The sequence below is a fragment of the Triplophysa dalaica genome, chromosome 13 (assembly GCF_015846415.1).
Source record: "Triplophysa dalaica isolate WHDGS20190420 chromosome 13, ASM1584641v1, whole genome shotgun sequence".
NCBI lineage: Eukaryota > Metazoa > Chordata > Actinopteri > Cypriniformes > Nemacheilidae > Triplophysa > Triplophysa dalaica.
In genome coordinates, this window is record NC_079554.1 from 552,501 (window position 1) to 569,082 (window position 16,582).

General features: G+C 43.6%; 1 protein-coding gene across 1 annotated transcript in view; it reads left to right on the forward strand.

Moving 5' to 3' along the window:
* lama2 (laminin, alpha 2) overlaps positions 1-16,582 on the forward strand; it is a 194,595-nt gene that overhangs the window by 164,962 nt on the left and 13,051 nt on the right. The window contains 20 exon segments of the mRNA XM_056763746.1: positions 724-822; positions 1,509-1,620; positions 4,295-4,457; positions 6,327-6,537; positions 6,610-6,726; positions 6,803-6,963; positions 7,252-7,390; positions 8,437-8,539; positions 8,621-8,737; positions 8,886-9,068; positions 9,598-9,752; positions 9,830-9,973; positions 10,636-10,769; positions 11,957-12,116; positions 12,647-12,771; positions 13,594-13,756; positions 13,992-14,136; positions 14,219-14,357; positions 14,524-14,644; positions 14,890-15,093. Coding sequence (XP_056619724.1) covers positions 724-822; positions 1,509-1,620; positions 4,295-4,457; positions 6,327-6,537; positions 6,610-6,726; positions 6,803-6,963; positions 7,252-7,390; positions 8,437-8,539; positions 8,621-8,737; positions 8,886-9,068; positions 9,598-9,752; positions 9,830-9,973; positions 10,636-10,769; positions 11,957-12,116; positions 12,647-12,771; positions 13,594-13,756; positions 13,992-14,136; positions 14,219-14,357; positions 14,524-14,644; positions 14,890-15,093 — 2,895 coding nt within the window.

The following is a 16,582-nucleotide window of genomic DNA, read 5'->3' on the forward strand; positions in this document are numbered from 1 at the left end:
TGTTCCCTTTCAGTAGAGCGTAGTGTTTGAGCTTTCTTGTCATGTATAAATAAGTTTAATTGCACTATTCAGATATTTTATGGCAGGACTGAACGCTTATGGAAACCCAATATTGTTGATGTTATTCCCTTTAATAGTGTAATGTGATTATTCATGTTGATTAGATTTACATTGAAGTATGTTTTCCAATGGTTCTGTGAGGCAACTGCATGCCGTATTCTCAATGTCATAACGAGTGTCACTGTTACTAGTTCATTGGAATAAACTGTGTTTTTAATGCACTGGGACAACCAACCCACATGATCCCCACAGTTTATAAATCCCTCGGTTCAGAGCAAAATTCTCTATTATATTCAATCCTGTTCACTGTTGAGTAACTGTAAACAATTACAACAAGTTTGAACTTGTTTTTAATGTCATATTCTATATATAACACAAAAATTCATGTTTTCCTCATGTGCATAAGGTAACTCTGCATGTACACCATGAGTTAATAGCACAGATTTATTTTTTAAGTTATAATCATGTCAAACATCTACTGCCAGCTTGCATCTATATTTGTGTTGTTTTGCTCTTCTGAAATTGTTCATCTAATGATTCAGAATTCACTCATATCACCATGTAGACAGCAAACCATATGGTCTGTCACTCTTGTTTCCACGGCGACACTTCTCCACCCGTCAGTCATACGTACAAGTTTGTCTTTCTTTGTATGTTGTGCAGCACATGCTTTCACCACAGAGGGCGCCGGAGAGACTGATGCAGCTGGCCGACAGTAACCTCAACAGCCTGGTGACCGAAATGAATGAGCTGCTCAACCGAGTGAGAAAAAACACATACAAACACAACTGACTCTACAAACTCTTCACTCCCACTCCTGACTCTCCCTCAACATATCCCACAAACAATACAGACATCGTTTTTTAATCAGACTTTGTCAATCTGCTCTCTTCTTTTTGTTTCGTTTGATTTAACGTGTGCGAGTTCTCTGCTGCTGACCTTGTTGGTTTGTTTATGAACATGATAGAAGGCCAGAACATTAAGTTGTTTGTTGTTGAAGTACCACATCGTTTCTGCTCATTTTCGAAGGGAACTTTTCACCGTCTTCTCAATAGAAATCCTTGATAAACTTGATGAATGCAGATTGAAAAGCTTGAGAAGAAGCCTTTTCACATAAAAAAAGTTCAAGAGGCAGTTAAATAGAAAGACGTCTACTGGCTTCTTCGGTCCTTTTTAATTCATGTAACCTTGACCTTATCAATACTCTTGCCTGGAAACTGGAAATGCTTTTATTTATTTCATGTTTCGATTCATGTTGGCCCCCGAGATCTATGGTTTATTGTTGTCTTTTATGCTCTGCCTGCTGCAGAGGTCAGTTTGGCTTGTGGGATTTTGTTCATGTCTAAAAAAGTGAAGGTGAAATGTTATCACAGTGCATGTACAGCACAGCTCTGGTCTGTATAAAAACACTTGAAGATTTTTATAGGTTGTTTTCTAAACACACGCAGGCAATTAAAGTATCTGCTGATGGTGAGCAAACAGCAGCTGATGCAGAGAGGAGTCGTAAAGCTGCAGAAGACTTGGAGCTCTTCGTAAGGAACACACTTCTGTCTGCTGAAGGTAACAAGACCTTCATCTCTTATATTTCCAGTTTACTCTAGACCAAAAAAAACTGAATGATGTTGATATGAACAATGGTTGAGTAGAAGGTTAGGAGAGGGGAGGTTAAGATGAGGGTGAGGGTCAGGTAAAGTAGAGGGGTGATCAGATGAAGCGGTGGCAGGGGTCAGGCTAAGTATGGGTGAAGGTCAAGTAACAGGGGTGAGGGTCGGGCGATATTGAGACGTGTGTTTAGGGTCGAGCAATGCATGGTTGAGGTTTGGGCGACCCATAGGTGTGTTTCGGGAAGCTAAGGCGTGTTTGGCGACGCATATGCGTGGGTCGAGTAGTAGGGGCAAGAGTCGGGTCCGAGGAGGTGAGGGTCGAGTAGTAGGGGCAAGAGGCAGGTCACGCAGAGGCGACGTGCAAGTAGCGGGCGCGAGTAGCGCGGGCGAGAGTCGAGCGAAGCGGAGGCGAGTAGCGGGGGCGACAGTCGAGCGAAGCCGAGGCGAGTAGCGGGGGCGATAGTCGAGCGAGAGTCGGGAAACGTGGAGGAAAGGGTTGAGAAGTGGGGCAAGAGTCGGGCGACACGGAGGCAAGGGTTGAGTAGCTGGGTTAGGGTTGGTGGAGGCGTGAGTTGGGTGATGTGGAGGTGTGGGTCGGGTGATGTGGAGGCGTGAATCGGGTGATGTGGAGGCATGGGTCCGGTGATGTGGAGGCGTGAGTCAGGTGATGTGGAGCCATGAGTCAGGTGATGTGGAGGCATGAGTCAGGTGATGTGGAGGCGTGAGTCAGGTGATGTGTAGGCGTGAGTCAGGTGATGTGGAGGCGTGAATCAGGTGATGTGGAGGCGTGAGTCAGGTGATGTGGAGGCGAGGGGTGGGTGATGTGGAGGCATGAGTCAGGTGATGTGGAGGCGTGAGTCAGGTGATGTGGATGTGTGAATCGGGTGATGTGGAGGCGAGGGGTGGGTGATGTGTAGGCGTGAGTCGGGTGATGTGGAGGCGAGGGGTGGGTGATGTGTAGGCGTGAGTCGGGTGATGTGGAGGCGAGGGGTGGGTGATGTGGAAGCGTGGGTCGGGTGATGTGGAGGCGTGAGTCAGGTGATGTGGAGGCGTGAGTCAGGTGATGTGGAGGTGTGAATTGGGTGATGTGGAGGCGTGGGTCCGGTGATGTGGAGGCGAGGGGTGGGTGATGTGGAGGCGAGGGGTGTGTGATGTGGAGGCGAGGGGTTGGTAATGTGGAGCCGAGGGGTGGCTGATGTGGAGGCGAGGGGTGGGTGATGTGGAGGCGAGGGGTGGGTGATGTGGAGGCGAGGGGTGGGTGATGTGGAGGCGAGGGGTGGGTGATGTGGAGGGTGATGTGGAGGCGAGGGGTGGGTGATGTGGAGGGTGATGTGGAGGCGTGAGTCGGGTGATGTGGAAGCGTGGGTCGGGTGATGTGGAGTTGTGAGACGAGTGATGTGGAGGCGAGGGGTGGGTGATGTGGAGGCGTGAGTCAGGTGATGTGGAGGCGTGAGTCAGGTGATGTGGAGGTGTGAATCGGGTGATGTGGAGGCGTGAGTCAGGTGATGTGGAGGTGTGAATTGGGTGATGTGGAGGCGAGGGGTGGGTGATGTGGAGGTGTGAATTGGGTGATGTGGAGTTGTGAGACGAGTGATGTGGAGGCGAGGGGTGGGTGATGTGGAGGCGTGAGTCAGGTGATGTGGAGGCGTGAGTCAGGTGATGTGGAGGTGTGAATCGGGTGATGTGGAGGCGTGAGTCAGGTGATGTGGAGGTGTGAATTGGGTGATGTGGAGGCGAGGGGTGGGTGATGTGGAGGTGTGAATTGGGTGATGTGGAGGCGTGGGTCCGGTGATGTTGACGCGAGGGGTGGGTGATGTGGAGGCGAGGGGTGGGTGATGTGGAGGCGAGGGGTGGGTGATGTGGAGGCGAGGGGTGGGTGATGTGGAGGCGAGGGGTGGGTGATGTGGAGGCGAGGGGTGGGTGATGTGGAGGCGTGAGTCGGGTGATGTGGAAGCGTGGGTCGGGTGATGTGGAGTTGTGAGTCGAGTGATGTGGAGGCGAGGGGTGGGAGAGTGTGAAGTAGATCTGACAAGAGAAATGTAAAGCAAACATCAGTGAGTGTGGAAACGATTTATTATTCATTCTGTGTGTGAGCTCTGTGCTCCAGTAAACTGTCTCATCTTCTCTTACATGCAACGAATAGAAATCAAATGATTCTGTCCACCCTAAAGACCTCTGTTGCTTTTGAAATTCACAAGGAAATTATTTCCAGCTTGAGTCAGTTGGCAGGTATATTCTCCGCTCCATTTAGTCAAATGTTTATGTTTGGAGAAATGCATGTAATTATCGCTCATTTTCATCTCAATTTAATGATTTTTATTCAAATCAGAGTGCGTGAGCAGGTTGCTCTCTGATTTATTTTGCTCTTGCTTTAACTGATTGGTTTTTTATCTCCGAGTCTAATTGAATGTGATGAGAGAGCATTAACTCCACCGAGTGAAATGACAGGAGCTCACACCAATGACAGAGTAATGAGAGAGACGGAGCAGCGGGTGTTTCAGACCAATCTGAGTTTAAAAAAAGAAATGAAAAAAGAAATATTTTTGGATGATTGTTAATCAGTGATCACTATATTCATCTGTAGTGTTTATGAAAGCATTAGAAATAGATTTTATGTTGTGTGTTGTCAGCTTTACGGGACAAAGCCCGAGAACTGAACTCGACCCTTGGCTTGAGGAACGGAGCTCCAGAGAAGAGCGTCAATGAGATGAACGATGAAATTCAAGCCATGCTGACAGAACTACGCAAACGTCAGCTCTCCGGCAAGAAACGCATAGCTGAGGAGGAAGAAAGGTAAAACACAAGCACACAACCCCACATGTCTTTCCATTCATCAATGGCTCAATGTTGCAAGGAGTTTCATTATTAAACGACACGTCTATAGAACACGGCCATCTGTACAACACATGTGTGTGTGCATGTTGAACAATCATGGAGGAATATTAAAGGGAGGTGCAGGTTTTTTTCAGACTGGAGTTTTATTCAGATTTCATGAAGCTGTAATTTAGAAGATGGTGTTCAAATACTGTACATGTGTGTTTAAACACCACAGAGAACCACAAGAGAATAAACTAGCAGCAAAGAGAATGTTTGAGTCGCTGCAGGTTTAAAAAATGTTTTGGTGATGTATTATGTGGTTGAGTGGGTCTCAGCTCAAATGGAGGAAGTTTGTGTTTCTTATGTAAAATCTTAATGAACTAATTATAAGTTGCCTGAGGTAGTGGTTTCGGGGGGTGGTGATGGTATTATTCCAGGCTAATGAAATGACTTCTGTAATGGATTCTTCAGTATAGAAGGAGATGACAGAATGAAGAGAGACATCTAGAGGCGGAAGGAGGGAAAGTCTGATGATGCATTCACAGTTTGTGCTGGAGATCAGTTAAATCAGACACGCATCCATTTAGACACACATCAGACACGGGTCAAACAAGCCTCAGACACACACCAGACACGCATCAGACATGCATCAGACACGCATCAGACACGCATCTGATACGCATCTGACACGCATCTGACATGCATCCGACATGCATCAGACACACATCAGACACGTGTGACATTCATTCATCACGCATTATACGCGCATCAGACACGCCTCAGACACGCATCAGACACACCTCAGACACGCATTAGACACGCATCAGACACACCTCAGACACACATCAGACACACGTGACAATCATTTATCACGCATCATATGCGCATCAGACACGCCTCAGACACGCCTCAGACACGCATCAGACATGTGTGACAATCATTCATTCAGTCCTCAACACTTTAAATCTAGACATATTCACATGAGATCCAATGACTTTATTTAAAACATTCACTTCAAGTTTATTTCTACATCTGCAGCTGCACAAAAATACATGTTGTGTAACCAATATAAATGAAATAAACAAAAAAAACTCAACACTTCATCTGAATTGTTATGTTGGCAATATATATGAAACATACACTCACCTAAAGGATTATTAGGAACACCATACTAATACTGTGTTTGACCCCCTTTGGCCTTCAGAACTGCCTTAATTCTACGTGGCATTGATTCAACAAGGTGCTGAAAGCATTCTTTAGAAATGTTGTCCCATATTGATAGGATAGCATCTTGCAGTTGATGGAGATTTGTAGGATGCACGAAGCTCCCGTTCCACCACATCCCAAAGATGCTCTATTGGGTTGAGATCTGGTGACTGTGGGGACATTTTAGTACAGTGAACTCATTGTCATGTTCAAGAAACCAATTTGAAATGATTGGAGCTTTGTGACATGGTGCATTATCCTGCTGGAAGTAGCCATCAGAGGATGAGTACATGGTGGTCATAAAGGGATGGACATGGTCAGAAACAATGCTCAGATAGGCCGTGGCATTTAAACGATGCCCAATTTGCACTAAGGGGCCTAAAGTGTGCCAAGAAAACATCCTCCACACCATTACACCACCACCATAATTATATTTATGAGAAATTTAACAGGTGTTCCTAATAATCCTTTAGGTGAGTGTATATTTCTTGCTTAAAATGCAAATAAGAAGCATTTTTACTTGTTGTTAGAGACCTGGCACACTTGCTTCCACTAAAAAAATACAGAAAAGTGTTCACTGTGTGCTGCTGTGAGATGTGTTCAGTCTCTCTCTCTCTCTCTCTCTCTCTCTGTCTGTAGGGCCGCACAGGGTCTTTTGGCTAAAGTGAAGCGTTTGTTTGGAGATCCACACCAGACCACAGAGGACCTGAAGAAGGAGGTCAGCAGTAAGATGAGCGATCACAGACAAAAACTGGATGAAGCTCAAGATCTTCTGAAGGAAGCTCACAGTAGAACCAGAGAAGCTGAAAATCTGTCTGTTAACAACCAGCAAAACCTGGACAGCCTGCAGGTACACACACACACAGTATAGAAACTGGTGTCGGTGAGCTCCGTGTCAATGATGTGTCATGTGCTGCTGCAGGGAAAGAAGGAGGCAGTCACTAAGAAGAAAAAAGAAACAGAAGGAACTCTGGAGGATGGGGAGAAGATGCTTGATGAAGCGAACGCTCTCTCAGACAGCATCAACCGCGGCAGAGAGGTCTGTTCACACCACACACACACAACACAAATGTTAGGAATGATATGTTATGAGAAGAATGTTGTGAAATGTGCAGGAGCTGGAGGAGATGGCAGGAGAGCTGGGTGTCCTGCATGATAAACTGGACTTTAAGGTGGAGCGGTTGAGTCGAGGTCTGGACGACACTGTCCCTGATGTTCTGATGAGAGCAGAGGAACACGCCGCACAACTCAATGACTCTGCCGCGCAGCTCGATAGGTGTGTGTGTATTTGTGTGTGTGTGTTTGCTTGTGTATGCACGGGTGTGCATGTGTCTATGTGTATGTCCACGAGTGTGTGTATGTGTAAGTTGGTATGTGTTCACGAGTGTGTGTGTGTGTGTGTGAGTATGTTTGTGTGTGTGTGCATGTTTGTGTGTGCTTATGTCCACAATTGTGTGTGTTTGTGTGTTTCCATGTGTGGGTGTGTGTGTGTTTGCCTGTGTGTGTGTGTGTTTGCGTGTGTGTGTGTGTGTACTGAACTGAATCATGTGTTTTATTTCTGCAGTATTCTAGCTGATGCAAAGAATTTGTCCTTCAATGCAACCGCTGCCTTCAACGCCAACACCAACATCAAGAACTACATCGATGAGGCTGAGAAAGTGGCCAAAGAGGCCAAGAAGACCATCAATGAAGCTTTACAGCTGGTGAGACACACACACACATGCGTTTTTAAAAAAAGGAAAAATAGCATGAGTGCGCAATTTCAGAAAGGGCAGATGGGAATTTCTGCAGGTGATTTACTAACAAGTCACAGACAACAAAAACACAGACGCAATATCTCATTTCCATAATGAACAATACAGTTTACCAAGAGGAGCACAAAATAGTGCAGGGTTTAAGATGTGGGTTTATGGGTGTTAAATAATCCGCAGATTCCAGCACAATGACTAGCTCAAACCAGTTAATCATGTTGTGTGATTCATTAAAACTCTCCTCCCGTAAAGTTTATGTCTGAAGAACAAACTTCTGCAAATCCATGTGCAATAAGATCAGTCACAAAACATCTGTGTGCATGTCCTTTCATCACTCAAAGCACTGCAGCTCTTTAGAAATTACAGACAGGTGTTTTTTTACACCAAAAGTGTCATGAACGTAGTGGAGTGAGACACGGACACAGGACACAGGTGCAGACAGCGGTTAGGGGGTTAACAAGACTTTAATAAATAATAACAGAAAGACAAAACAAAAACCCACGATGGGATAACATAACAAAACAGGGGACTATAATAACAGGACAGGACTAAGACTAAGTACACTTAAACAGGACTAAAGTTAAACATGTAGTTAAACTACAATCAACAGGAACTCACCCACAAATGAAACACACAATGAAATCAAGAGGTAACAGGTGTAGGGCATGAACTGCTTAATAAGCAATAATGAGACGAAAGGGCGGGAACAGAGAAGAGACCTGGAGAGTGCATGTGGATTTCCAACCGGGACAAAAATGCCTCTTTCCACATAAACCATGAGGTTCTGTCAGGATCCTGCCACTAGATCAAGAGAAACATGACAAGATGGGACAGAATCAAGACAAAAAGAGGTCTTTATGACTAAAATCTTGTTGACTCGAGTCAGGAATGATTGTGATCTTCTGTCTGTTGAGTTCATGTCTCTCTCTCTCGGGGCGAGTCAGGTGTCCAGTGAGAGAGTTGGGTGTGTTATAATGATTGTGAACTTCGGTCTTTAGACTTCAGGACCCAGAGGATCTCTGAAAGATCAGGCCAAAGCTTCTGTCCAGAAGAGTTATCGTCTGTGGAATGAAGCCAAAGATCTCCAGAATGATGTGAAAGGTTAAAACAACATCATAAAGACAAAAAAATGAACGTCATCCAGACGCTGGAGGCCTTTCTGATGTTTTCTTTATTTGATAGAAAATGGAGATAATGTTGCAGCTCTTCAGTTCAGACTGAAATCAGCCGACAGAAAGAAGAAAGATTTACAGAGACAACTCAACGACACCATGGAGAAGCTCAACACCATCCCAGACGGTGTGTGTGTGTGTGAGATGGTGTGTGTGATACTCACACATCTTTATTTCAGGGGTGAAATATGACGTGTCCATGTCTTTGACATTCGCTCCCAAACATACATTTGTATGATGTTTAAAGCGTGTTTTGTTTTTGTGGGTCATTTCAGATCTGGCAGTGAAGATCCAGGGCACTAAAGCCAAGGCAAAGGAAGCAAACGACACAGCGGTAGACGTCCTGAACCGTCTGAAGACAATGAACCTCAATCTGATGGGCTTCAAGAAAAACTACAGTAAACTGGAGGATGATGTGAAGAAAGTCAACAACCTCATCAAAGATCCTGAGAGAAACAGTACGATGAGCAAACACAACACAGCATCAGTCTTTCACTTCTTCATTCAAACGTTCCCGTTATAACAATTCTTTCATATTTTCCTCCCTGTTTGATTGTGAACATCAACAGCAATAAGTATGTATCCATGACTTTCTTCTTTCATCTGTGACTGAATATTCCCGCAGGCTTGAGCATGATGCTTTTATTCTGAGCGAGCGCTCCGTGGTTTCTCTGGTCTTTCCTAAAGCTCGACAGGATTAAATGCCGTCTTTGAAAGCTTCACTAAGCTTGTTATCTTAATGAGCGCTTTCGCTAATTACCAATGAAAACTGTCATTTTAGTCTTTTGAAATAACACCTTCATGTCTGTCGCTTCCTCTGCTGCCAACCGCAGATATATAACACACAAACGTCACTTTCTTCTCCATCTGCCGTTTGTCTTTTGTGTTTCTTTAGTTTCAACACACAATCTTTCATTCTGTGTTCTGCTGGTTAGAAAGCGTGTTTTCATTTCTTATAATTGCATGTGTTGACCTTTGTGTTTTTAGTTCACTCAGCCGATTCCAAAGTGAAAGATCTTGAGAATGAGGCTGACAGGTTGTTGGAGAAAATCAAGCCGATTCAGGAGCTTCAGGATAACCTGAAGAAAAACATCTCTCAGATCAAAGACCTCATCAACCAGGCCCGCAAACAGGCCAACTCTGTGAGTCCAACACACCAAACACACCAAACATTTCTCTGCTTTCTCTCTCTGAATCGCTTTTATTCTTTCACTCTTAGATTAAAGTGTCGGTGTCATCAAGTGGAGACTGTATCCGTACGTATCGTCCAGACATCAAGAAAGGCCGATACAACACCATCATTCTTCACGTCAAGACCCTCGCTGCTGATAACCTGCTGTTCTACCTCGGCTCGGCCAAATACGTGAGTGGGCCAAACTCTCTCTCTCTCTCTCTCTCTCTCTCTCTCTCGCTGGCTCTGTCTGTATCTCTTAAAGGAACAGTTCACTTTCAAAGGGGAAAATTCTGTCATCATTTACTCACCCTGTTGTGGGATTTTCTTTCTTCTTTTTAAAACACAAAAGAAGATGTTTTGAAGAATGTGGGTAACCAAAAACCCTCGGTCCCCATTGACTTCTATTGTATGGGCACAAAACCAATGTGAGTCAATGGGGACCGAGGGTTTTCTGTTACCGACATTTTTGCGAATATCTTCTTTTGTGCCCTGCAGAAGAAAGAAAGTTATAAAGGTTTGAGATGACAAGAGGGCGAGTAAATGATGACAGAACTTTCATTTTGAAGTTGAACTCTTCCTTTCATGACATTCTCTTACTTCACATTCTCTTAAACATGTTCATGAATTACAGCACTTTAATTACCCAGAATTCCCCTGATTGTGATTCTGTTCCATTGTTTTTAATAAACAGCTGTTACCTTTGGCTAAGAGAAAGAAAGAAATCATGAACACTTTTTAATACTCGCGTGTGTCTGATGAATTTCATGACCTGTCAGTACTGTTACTGGGCAAACTGATCTGTGTGTGTGTGTGTGTGCACGTGTGTGTTTGTGTTTGTGTGATATGTGCAGGTGGATTTCCTGGCGATGGAGATGAGGAAGGGGAAGGTGAATTTTCTGTGGGATGTTGGATCAGGGGTGGGTCGTGTTGAATATCCTCATCTCATCATCAATGATGGAAACTGGCATCGGATCGAAGCCTCACGGTAACTCCACACACACACAGGAGACACGTCATTGATTAATGACTTCTGATGCCTTCAGTTCTACAGCACAATAAGGATATTATCTACAGGATAATATTGCTTTCTTATTACACGGCTCATTTCAATGCTTGATTCTGATTGGCCAGTCGCGACATTCCAAGGGTTGTTCTTTTAAAAAAACGACCTCTCAAAACTAATTACACCCTGTTACCCGGATGAGGCAAATCATTTTGATAGGACGAGTTTAATATTAGACAAAAATGTATTATAAGTATGTCTTTTAATAACATATATGACATTATATTTACACATGATTAAACCAAATTGCCTGTTCGTGACGATTGAACTTTTAAACCGAAACTTAACGGCTTTTCTTCACAGAAGGTCTGCATTCAGTAAAAATGAGTTGATCAAATATTTCAAATTCACATTCATTTCTTGTTGCTTTCTCATGTGGCAAGTAGCTGTGTGATAAGCGAGATAATGTACAAGCAGCCGGCTGTTATTGTGAAATAAACCCCTTAAAATAAGGAGATTATTTCTGTGATAACAACCGGCTGTCTGTAAATTATCACTTACATATAGTCTCATTTCTGACAGAGTTTGTTTGTCAGTTAGTTTGTAGAGTTTGTTTATCTCTGTGCATATTAGTTTTGTGTTTATACACATACATATGAAAAGCTTGGTTCCAAAATGAGTTAACTCTGTTTTTAAAGTTTTTTAAAAATCATGTTTTTTTATTGTGCATATTTTATCGCAATATCAATGAAACTGCAGTTGGTTTGTTCTGAATTAAGCCATAATAACTCAACAGATACTGCTAACTAACACAATAAAAACACAATAACATGATTAATTAAAAGTCATCTTCATATATTTAAGAAAAATGTTCAATATAAAAAAGAATTAGCATTTATATATAATTTGAATTGTTGGCCAATATAAATAAGTATGTGTGAATATTTCCTAAATATGTATACATGTATGTGTATATAAATAGTAAATGAATATGCTCAGTACACAGACTTATATTATGTAAACTCAAACTTTATTCTGGATGGGATTAATGGTCATATTTTGATGAAGCTCAATGTTGAATCATGACAGACACAATAAAAGTGTGTAGTGTATATCTACAGGAGTCATGTATTAATGTCCTGTACTGTATACTGTATGTTGTGTTTCAGTCTGGGTCTGAACGGCAGTATCTCAGTTAAAGCTCTGGAGGGTTCGAGGACGAGCATGACGGCCGTTCACACGAGCTCCAGATCTCCTGAGAGTTACACTGTTCTGGATGTGGATCAGAACGCTTATCTGTTTGTTGGAGGAATGCTGGACTCTGTGAAGGTTTGAGACCTTTATCTTCTTCTCCAGGAAATATGTTATAAACTGTGTAAGAAATATTACCTCTTGTTTTTACTGAGCAGAGTAAGATATTTCTTGCCTCATTGTTTATTAAAGAAAACTAAATCTAATCAATTCAATTCTGTGAAATATATCCTCTGTTACCAAATCTCAATATCTTAGGGACATTTGGACTTCTCCATGAAATTTGTCTTGTTTTAAGAAGGTTCTATTTTTAATAGAAAACAAGACAGAACATGTTTATTAAAGCTAAGATTTTTCAGTGTAATGTGATTAAAGTGTAAGAGCTTCAGGCTCTCAAATATGTGTAGTGTACACACACACACCTGACTTACTGCTGTTGTGAGAGTAACACTGATATAACAATCACCAGTTAATCATTTCTTTGATTACTATGAACATATATTGATACTTTAGCTGTGATGATTTAGCTGTGGTTTGTGGTTGCCAAGCAACCTGCAGCACTTATATAGAAATGATGTCACAAGTGATGATGATGATGATGATCGCAGAAGGCAGATGCTGTGAAGAGCACCACATTTTCAGGCTGTATGGGGGAAACATCTCTGGACGGGAAACCCATCGGTCTATGGAATTACAAAGAGAGAGATGGAGATTGTGCTGGTTGTGTGGTCAGGTGAGGACAGACACACACTCTTAATCCAAACATCCAACAAATACCTCATAATGTCACAACAACTTCACTTGCTGATGGTGTTCAATAAGAGACGATGACATAATTGTTGTACATCATGAGGAGTAGAGTCATTCTCTTGTCTTTCAACATCTGTTTATGTGTGTGTGTGTTTCTGTGTGTTTGCGTGCGTGTGTTTCTGTGTGCGTTTGTGTATGTGTGTCTGTGCATGTGTGTGTTTGCGTGCATTTGTTTATGCGTCCGTTTGTGTGTCTGTGCGTGTGTGTTTGCGTGCATGTGTGCATTTGTTTATGCGTGCGATTGTGTGCGTGTGTGTTTGCGTGCATGTGTTTGTGTGCGTTTGTTTGTGTGTGTGTGTGTGTTTGCGTGCATGTGTGTGTTTGTTTGTGTGTGTGTGTTTACGTGCATGTGTTTGCGTGCATGTGTTTGCGTGCATGTGTTTGTGTGCATGTGTTTGTGTGTGCGTTTGCGTGCATGTGTTTCTGTGCGTTTGTTTTTGTGTTTGTGTGTTTGCGTGCATGTGTTTGTGTGCGTTTATTTGTTTTTGTGTTTGTGTGTGCGTGTGTGTTTGCGTGCATGTGTTTGTGCGCGTTTGTTTGTGTACATGTGTTTGTGTGTGCGTTTGCGTGCATGTGTTTGTGTGCGTGTGTGTTTGCGTGCATGTGTTTGTGCGCGTTTGTTTGTGTGCGTGTGTTTGTGTGTGCGTTTGCGTGCATGTGTTTGTGTGCGTGTGTTTGTGTGTGCGTTTGCGTGCATGTGTTTGTGTGCGTGTGTTTGTGCATCCGTTTGTATGTGTGTGTGTAGTCCACAGCCTGCAGACACTGAAGGTACGGTTCAGTTTGATGGTGAGGGATACGCAGCTGTCAGTCGTCCCAGCAGATGGAATCCCAACATTTCCACAGTGATGTTCAAGTTCCGCACCTTCTCCACAGACGCTGTCATCATGTACTTTGCCACTAAGGACATGGTATGAACACACACACACACATAAAAGCAATACACTTTAATTCCATCCTTTCATTTCACTTCAGATGTGTGATGAGTTTTCTTAAAGCTTGTGCTTCTGATCAGATTTTTCCATCCACGTTTTTCTAAAACACGCTTCATATGCTTGCTTAAGTTGCGTGTTGACAGGTGAGGAGGCGTGTATCACATTTCATGTGAAGATGCAGATGTTTGAGTGTGTTTGTCTTTGTGAGCAGAAAGACTTCATGAGCGTGCAAGTGACTGACGGGCGGGTGAAAGTGAGCTATGATCTGGGTTCAGGCACCGCCTCTGTCACCAGCAACAGACGTCATAATGATGGGAAGTGGAAATCCGTCACCATGTCCCGCACGAAGAAAGAAGGTACACACACACAAAAAACTCTAAACATCCATCAACACGGTTCAGTCGGTTCTTCTGCGATCACAGCGTCTCTTTCCCTTAGCAAGGATCACCATAGTGAACATTGAGACAAATGAAGACGAGCACTTGGACTTGAATTCTACAGGAGGCGCTACAGGACTCAACCTGAGGGAGGATGAGAGGATGTATTTTGGAGGTTTACCCAAAGCTGGGAAGTACAGGTGTGGATGTTTAAAGTCAGTAAATCATGAGCTGTGGATCTGACGTAAATTGAAGTCTAGCCATGACAACGAGTCAGAAAAGCAGCAGTTCTTCAGAACAGGATGTGTTTGTGTGTCTCAGATGAACCGAGATGTTACTGTATTATCTTCTGATGTGCTTCTTTAGGTCAGAGGTGCTTCAGAAGGGATTCTCCGGCTGTATGAAAGACATCGAAGTTTCCAGAATTCCATACAATCTTCTGAGCAGCTCGGATTACACGGGACTGATGAAAGGATGCTCGATTGAGGTGAGACTCTCTCTTTTCTATCAGGAAAACAAAGCAAACAAAAAAACACAGATGAAGAGATAAGAAGGAAAGAATGAGACCTGCTGATATCCTCCATAATCATTTAGAGCTGAGACGGCGCTCAGACTACAAACAATCAAAGCAATAGTATAACATGTACGCCGTTGTTCATCTACAAACTCTTTGTGTTGTCTTCACCACTTCTGTTTTTTGATATAATGTATATACCTCTCTCTCTCTTTCAGAATCTTCACACTGTGAGCTTCCCCCGGCCCGGCTACATGGAGCTAAAGCCCATGACGTTTGACGTGGGCTCAGAAATCACTCTGTCCTTCAGCACAAAGAAAGACAATGGCACTATTCTGTTCGGAAGAGGAGGCGTGACGTCCATGACCCAGATCCTGACCCCTGTCCACATTCCCCGCAGGTCCCGCAGACAGACGGGAGAGGTGTGCACACTAAACACCTTGACATCCTTTAACATTCTGTTCTACAAAACACACACACAACGATCCTGTCACCAGACCCCTATATGTCAGCACAATCTCAATGACTAGCTTTTATATCAAACAAATGCAGATGGGACGTTCTCAGTTGGAAGTGTAGCATAGATAGAATTTTGACCGTCAGCACAAAATCTGTTTCTAAACCTTCATACATTCAACTCCCAGGGAAATGAAAACCTTTGCATTTTAGTCCTGGACCTTCAACTTTCAACTAATCAGATGAAAACAAATTTAGTACAGTGTAAGTGAACAGACTGCGGGTGGTTCTGTGTTTTTCAGTTCATACAGTGTGCAGACTATGTTGTTGAAATATGATTGATAAGTAAGTAATGCAACACTTGCATCTGTGAATGTTCTCCGGGCTGGGTTTCATTTCTCTTTCAAAGCGCAGAATGTCGGTTGTTGCTGTCTATAGACAGGAGTCAGAAAGCTCCAGAAACTTATCAAAGAATTCATGGCAGAATTTTCATTTTTCAGCAGAGTTGTAGATGCAGTTAGTGCACCACACACAAATCCAGCTAATGCACCACGCACAGCCGCATTTAATGCATTGCACACAAATGCAGCTAATGCACCCCGCACAATCGCATTTAACACACAGCACACTTCACGAGTTCTCCTTAGCAAATAATTAAAGGGGGGGCAGCGTGGATACGCTGAGAATTTAGTATGCGTATTTGGCGTGCTGTCCGGGGAGAGGGCTCCGGGGTCGGCATTCTCTCCCGACCCCGGAGCGCTCCCCCTTTGTTCGGGGCGAGGGCTCTGGTCTCTGTTTGCCCGTGCCCCGAGCGCTTTCCCCCCCTTTTGGGTAGAAAATAGTTTTTTATGGTGAGGAGTCGGGGTGGAGGTGGGATGCTGCAAAATCTATGAATGGAGGAGGTAAGGCGGTTTCACGATTTATAGAGCTCGTTCTGGTTTGGAAGGATAAGTGATGTGATTGCTAATGCCGGGCAGCTGCGTGATTTCTGATGCCGTGCAGCTGCTTAATTATTTGCACGTGCTCCTCCCGAACTTTGTTAATAAAACATCATAAATGCAGCTAATGCACCCCCACACAGCCGCATTTAACACACAGCACACAACTGCAGCTAATGCACCATGCACAGCCACATTTATCGCACAGCACACAAATGCGATAACTGCACCCTGCACAGACACATTTTACTTACAGCACATAAATCCGACTGCTACACCCGGCACAGCCGGGCACCACACACATAATGCACCCTGCACAGACGCATTGTGTTAAAAGGTGCTCCACGCATTTTACTTATCATTATTTACAGGCCTCCAAAATACTCTCCAGCCTTTGCTGAGGACTTTTCAGAACTGTTATCGCCAATTACCTCAGAGTTTAACTGTTTTGCCATTGCTGGAGATTTTAACATCCACATAGATAATGCAGAAACCAATATGGCAAAAGAAATCAATA